At 35.3% G+C, this 6,934-nt stretch overlaps 1 protein-coding gene across 3 annotated transcripts; it reads right to left on the bottom strand.

The window, feature by feature from the left end:
* Positions 1-335: 335 nt before the first annotated feature.
* Positions 336-6,479, bottom strand: LOC134851680 (lipid droplet-associated hydrolase-like). Of its 3 annotated transcripts, none has more exons than XM_063867865.1 (3): positions 6,172-6,479; positions 1,925-2,542; positions 336-627 (listed from the first exon to the last, which is right to left on the bottom strand). In XM_063867865.1, the coding sequence occupies exons 1-3, from the start codon at positions 6,404-6,406 to the stop codon at positions 419-421; spliced, it is 1,062 nt and encodes a 353-aa protein (XP_063723935.1). In that variant the 5' UTR covers positions 6,407-6,479; the 3' UTR covers positions 336-418. The 3 variants fall into 3 exon arrangements, with proteins under 3 accessions (XP_063723935.1, XP_063723936.1, XP_063723937.1); XM_063867866.1 differs by having other exon boundaries at positions 6,180-6,290; XM_063867867.1 differs by lacking the exon at positions 6,172-6,479 and adding an exon at positions 6,038-6,051.
* Positions 6,480-6,934: the final 455 nt, after the last annotated feature.

Here is a 6,934-nt window from a genome sequence, read left to right as displayed (position 1 = left end):
AGAAAATTGGTTGACCATAAAACTCTTTGCATTTCCAGAATTTTTTAATAGTGCCATTTCTTGGTTAAAAAATCACTATTTGGTTTAAAAAATATATATATCATTGAGACTTTTCCATTCTGCTGGGAAATCTGCAATTTTAAATCCGATTTTGAAACAGCTATTCGTTTTTTTCGCCATTTGTACATCTGTAATTGATTAACATAATTTGCGTTCTGTTTAGCGAATGAATTTAAAAAGCAAAAACGCTTGGAAGTTTCTCGTTTGAGTTACATATAACTCCTAACTGTCACTGTTTACTAATTCGCTGAAAACCAACCAAAAAAAACTTTGAGATTAAATAAATTATAAATGTCTCTAATTTAATCCACGGGCATCCAAGTTTACTCAAGTTTAATGAATAGAGACACTTCTAGAATTAGAGCACTTCATCTGCCTTGCACCATTTCAATATCATCTCCGCTGCACTTTCCGAGTCCTGATCCAGGAACTGGTGTGCGAACCCCTCTTGACCTATGATGACTTTGACCCCCTCACTGCCCATTCTGTCTCTCAGTTCCTCGCCGTAGTGAGCGGGAGCCCACCCGTCTCCAGGAGTGTAGTAGAACGTAGTCTTCGAGATGGAATCTGAAACACGAATTTAAAGTTTAACACTGAGCTTCGCAACACTTGCGATATATTACAAACAGCATGAAAGACAAGCAGACAGACAATGAGACGAAAATCATATGTTCTTCTCGAATGAAGTTCATGTCGGAGCAAATATTTCAAAAAGACAAATGCCAGCATTTAAGTTAAACTTACGAAGCAGTTCAGTGATTCTGATAAGACTAGTTGTCAACCAGGGAAAAATTCCATGTTCCGATTTGATAACGCTTTCTAATGTAAAGCTTAAGTATATTTAAGATATATGTATAATTGACGCAATACCCGGGATATCTCGATTATAAGTACACGGAGATTTAAAGCAAAGAGCCAAAAAATAATTGTATATTCTTCTAGATTATTCAACCATTTTTCAAACGCTAAAGATGAAGACCGAAGATTTCTCGACTTTTTTCAACTTAGATATTGTGTTTGGAAACTTCTATGCTAGTGCTTCAAGCAACCGACAATAATTATAATAAAACATAAATTCAACGTGATACAAGCTCCAAGTCTTATTTATTGCATCATTGGGCTGCATACTTTTACACACAGCCGAATACCCAAGTCTCGGTAGCCGAAGAACATTATAAAACAACTGAACAAATTTTTATTGCTGTCAATAACGTTGTATTTGATAGCTGTTTTGCTTAAGCTACTTAGCAATAAATCTAGCTTATAGGCTATTTCATTATTCGATTCTGCGACACGTTGCCATTTTTACTTTCGGACGTTTGCACTATCCTGTTTTGTACTAGCATCCATAGACTACTCTTAACAAAGCGTATGGACAATGAAATAACAATTTTGACAAAACAGACCTATAGGTTGAGTTGATCAAATGATTAAAACTAACACGAAAGTCGAGTGATCTCGGCATAGAATGGAATGACTAAAGGTAAATATGGAACAGAGTAAACTGGAATGGGGCCTAGGAAATTGGACGACAAGCAAATTAGACGACCGTAAAGAAACTGAATTTGAGGACAACCAGTATTTACTCAGCCAAAAGTTAATTTAAGTCTGTAAACAAAATTCACGCAATTTGCACACAAGTTATTGTCTAAATTCCGTTATTTTCTGGTCGTCTTATTTCTTGTCGTCTAAGTTCCTAAACCACAACTGGAATAGTAAAACTTGTCGTTCTACAGTGGTAAGCTATTACCACTCTTCTATTATTTCAGTTTCATTATTTTCAATCTCGTCTGAATCACCTGGTCGTCTCGACTCACAGGAAACGATCACGAAATATAGCTTAATTAACACACGAAAAATTTACCTTGAATGAGTTGTTTGTCTAATGCCTTCACTGTTTCCAATTCATCACTGGCCATGTACAGAAAATTACAGAGACATCTCGTCCTGTAAATAGTGTCCACGCCTTGTCGAACGAATTCAACCTGACTTGCCGTTTTGAACCAGCCAATCAAAGTCAAGAACCAAAATTTCGGTACTAGAGACGTGAACAGGAAGTGCAAAAATAGCACCAGGTATCTCAAATGTTGAATCACCGGAAGCATCTGTTGACCCCTGGGGGACACTTTCATTCGTTCAAACGTCGGCATCATTAAGTAACCATGTACTAAGTTTCTATCATAACACACCAACCGTTGATTTTGCCGTTCAGCTTCCGTCTCACTATTTTCTGCTATATCACTGTTCGTCCTCCTGCAACGACCATAGTGTTGAAGTAGCTTCAAACAGACGTATCCGCCAATCGAATGTCCGATTAGGATAACTTCAGTATTCTCCGTAAAAAATTGGTTAATGAAGTCGACTTTGTGCTGAACTTGTTGCTGCAAATTGAACACATCGGCTTGGAATAGTTTTGATTTCCACGATGAAGACAGGGTTTGATAATGGTGAAAGGAATGACTAATTGCAACCACTGGAATGCCTATAACAGAACACACTTTTCATGAATAAGAACACATAACTGTGACACAAAACTCAAAAGACTGAACAAAAAAAATGCTAGAAATTTGAATGCTTGCATAAAGTTTTTGTCACGAACTCAATCAAGTGAAAGGATGAGGGAAGAAATTGAATGAAAAAGTTTTGGTTCAATTTTGTTTTCGTAATTTCTACTGAAACTTTTAGAGAATTTTTAAGAGAATTAAACAACCGCCAATGATTTTGTCCATTTTTTGCAATATTTGTTCCTCAAGGTGGAAATGAAAACCTATTAAGATCAAATCATGTAAGCTAGAAAGTAATTTTAAATGAGGAATCCCAGCATGGGTTGAGAGTCCCAGTCTGGAAAAACCAGCATCGACGGAGGGTTTCTATTAGACAGCTGTTTAGAGGGAAAGTCTACTGTTCTTTTTATTAACAGCAGAGAAACATCAATTATAAAAAGCCCTTCTGTTTCTATAACGGTCACTTCAGAAGCTTAATAGTGCCAAAAATAGCTTTCGGCACGTCGAACAGCCTCTCAGTACGTCAATAAGTTCAAACCTACCCGACTCTATTAGAGCACTAATCAAATTGTCTACCTGATTTTTGTTACTCAATTTTTACAACCCCAAATGCAGAGAATTTTACTCCTGAGGAGTGTGAGTGTACAGCTAATAATAAATCTAAATTAATATATTTTGTCAGAGTATGAATCGTTTCTTTTTTCGCTCAGTTTCTATGCAAGCCATGGATTGGATTTTGTCGATCCGAGTGCTACTCTTGCACTGGAAGTCACAAATTTTACAGAGGCGAAGCTGCAGTTCGCATGCACAAGCAGAAATATGACCGATAACGCTACTGGGATAAACTGAATGAGTAAAACTTTGTGTCTACAAAATTTCTTAAGTGACGCATGCCAATTATGAGTCTACATAATTGCTGAGTGACGCAAGCCAATATGACGCATTAGCAGTACCAGTCACTTTGAAAAAAGAAATTTACCAACTAATACTCCTCAATTTATAGAGCGGACGGATTTTTACTAGTATACGAAAAAGTTCATTAAAAACATCCGACCCTGTTCAGGTTCGAACTCTCCTATTTTGTTGCGGTTCTCCTTCACTACCTCTACGCTACAGATCCCCGATACCTTGAGCTAAAAAGCTAATTGTAATATGATAGTCTGTGTTAATAACCTTAGCATTGGCTGTACTTAATAGTTGGCCATTGTTCCGACTTTTGTAACGAAAGTAATGGAATATTTATGCTCGGGGTGGTTATTTCTTCAGACTTTTTCACTGGCTATTTTTGACGGATATCACTCAAAAGGTTTTGTTGTCCCGAGCTTAAATGGTGGTTCAACGCGCGATATATTTACGCGCATTATTAACGCTTAAGCGGATATTTAATCCGTTTTAGAAATCGTTCCAAATTGGTTGAAGGAAGCTAATTTGCCATAATTGATTTGTAACTAGGAGCGGAGTCTATCACTTTGTACTTTATATGGCGTGTAGTTGGTTGATTTTCACAAAAATCTCAGCTTCGCCCTGATACGAGCTGTCTTGTTGATCTTATGCACACTCTGCAATAAAAGAACATTTTCAAAATGAACACAAAAAATTGCGACTTGAGCTGGAAAAAAAGAGACTTAAACCATCTTAACATAAAAAAAATATATGCTCAATAGCCAGGAGTTAAGTTTTGAAAAATGATAAATAAAGTATTATAAAACATTGCAAAGCATCAGTTAGTTGAAACATGTATGATTAAAAACGATGCGATTAAGCACAAAACAGATGCATAAAGAAAATCTGCAGGTTAGCAGTAGCGTTTAAACTTAATTGCACATAGCTGTGAAAGATAGACGGTAGCTTAAAGAGCGTTAAATTCTTAAACATGCCAACAATGAGACTTCTTAAACATGGCAGGAAATGTGTCGCTCAATCAAACAATCCAAGTTAGAAGGTTGCTTATACTTGGAAAATACGGAAAAAAGCGAAAGGAATGCAGCCGTAAAAAAGAAGTGGGGAACCAACAACGCTTTGATTTCAAAATTTGAACGATAAAAAAATTTTTACGTGACAGTTTTTAAACAAAAATGGTTAAATCTCCAAAACAACTGGGTTTCAGATCTTCGCAAACAAAATCTTATAATAGCTGACAGTACACTACTCAACTGTCCATATTTATAAAAAAAAAACAATTTCAATTGCGAGATCATCAAATTCATAAAGAGATTCATAATCCAGCGTAATTAACATTTTACTTGAAACATTTATTTATTAATGAGCAATAAAATTGAAGTGAGATGTCATATATGCATCCACTGGTAGTACCCTGACGTCATTTCACCAAAGAGTCGACCATTTCAAATTTTAAAATGTTTCAAAAAAACGAAACTTTATTTTTAAGACAATCAGAGGCGTTGATCAGTCAAAATTGAAGTCCAAACAAACATCCTGAGAGTATCTTGAGAGCATCCCGCCATAGCGTTGAGCACTTCAATATTTGTCAGTTTTTATATATAAATTCTTTGAAAATTTTTGAAAAAAAAATACCGCCGCATCTCGCAAAGTTAAAGGATTTGAGCAGTCAGATTTTGCGGCAAGACTTGCAACCCCTGGGGAGTACCCTGACAGCACCTAACTACAAGGTTGAGCATTCCAAATTTTAGGAATTTTTCAAATCTAATTTTTAAGAAATTTTTGAAAAAATTACAAAAATCTTCTTATATCGTAAGCTAAAAAAAAATGTGTTTTCATAGTTGGAGGCCCAATTTTTGGCCCCTAGTGTCAGCCTGACAGCATCCCACTGGGCTTCTAATTTCAAACATAACGAAAAAAAAACAACTCTAGTTCGAAAACTAAAAAAACATTTATGCATTGCAATATAAGATATAGCTTAAACCTGCAAAAAAATCTTTCGTTAAACATGCAAAAGTAATACGTCGAAAAACCCTAAATATCACAAAATAGTGAAGCCCGCATGTGAATATATAACAGACAGAAGACATGGATAGATAGATTATTTTATTGAGTATAATTTTGCTACAATTATAAAAAATAAACTCATTAAATTTTTAAAACATACGCCGAAACACAAAACTTTGATTAATTAAGGTCCAAAATGGCCTCGGTAGTTATACCTAAATTTCCAGAAACTTGAGCATGTCAGACTGCACAAAGAAGTAACTGCATGTATTTTTTACAGATATGCAAGATAAATTGTTTACGGGAAAAAGTCTGGTTCCTCATTTCAATACACTTGCTCCCGCGAGTGTAATTAAAACGGGTATCTAAGATTCAAACATGCTCAAGATATGTCTGCTTGTGGACATGACATATCACAAGAAAAGACTAAGCGCTTCTATTTCAGCTCTTTGCCTGGAAAAATATTTTTGATTCAATAAACCTTGCCAGTCGCAAGCGTAACAAAAAAATGACATGATCTATCATACAATTCTGTAAGGTAATAATTGAAAACATTACAATCAGACTTTTCATGTAAAGACTCCACTTCAATAAACCTACAATAAACCTTCACTTCAATAAACCTTGCCAGTCGCAAGCGTAACAAAAAAATGACATGATCTATCATACAATTCTGTAAGGTAATAATTGAAAACATTACAATCAGACTTTTCATGTAAAGACTCCACGAAGCTTCGGTAGAAGTCAGCGCATCCAGGATTTCCAGGAATGACCACAATAACTTTGTCTATAAGCCCACAACTTGACCTTGATACAGTCTTGAAGCCTTCAGAAGTTACAGAGCAGCCAATATATAAAATATGAGATGCTGTTCCATTTACTTCCATTACGCAAGAATTAACTGTAGGGGTGCCATTCTGTGATTCTTCTGCCATTCTAGAACCCAACTAAAAGCAACGTTAACCTGAAAACATACCCCAATCAGGTCTAAATGTTTTAGATCTCTTGCTAAGTTTATAAACTAAACTAGCGTTTAGTTTATAAACTAAACGCTAGTTTAGTTTATAAACTAAGTTCATAAACTAAACTTTTTGCTAGTTCTATATGTTTTAATTTAGTTTAACTTATAAAAGTTTAGTTTATAAACTAAGTTTATAAAATAAACTTTTTGCTAGTTCTATATGTTTTAATTTAGTTTAATTTTTCACACATTGTTTGAAAGAGATGTGACTTCGACCAGAATGGACCAAAATGCAGATTCAGCATATTCGAGTTTTTAACAGCGAACCCTCCGAATTGACGGTTTTAAGTGATTAACAACGTTATTGGGACGATTAGTCAAACGGTGAAGGTCAAGATATTCTGGTATTTTGAAATTTTAAAAATTCGAAGTATGACGTCATATTTCTGAGAAACGTCAGAAACGGCCATTTTGGCAGAAAACCGGCAGAAAAACACAACAA

Source organism: Symsagittifera roscoffensis, chromosome 7 (genome assembly GCF_963678635.1).
Source record: "Symsagittifera roscoffensis chromosome 7, txSymRosc1.1, whole genome shotgun sequence".
NCBI lineage: Eukaryota > Metazoa > Xenacoelomorpha > Acoela > Convolutidae > Symsagittifera > Symsagittifera roscoffensis.
This window is presented reverse-complemented; position numbering and strand designations above follow the sequence as displayed.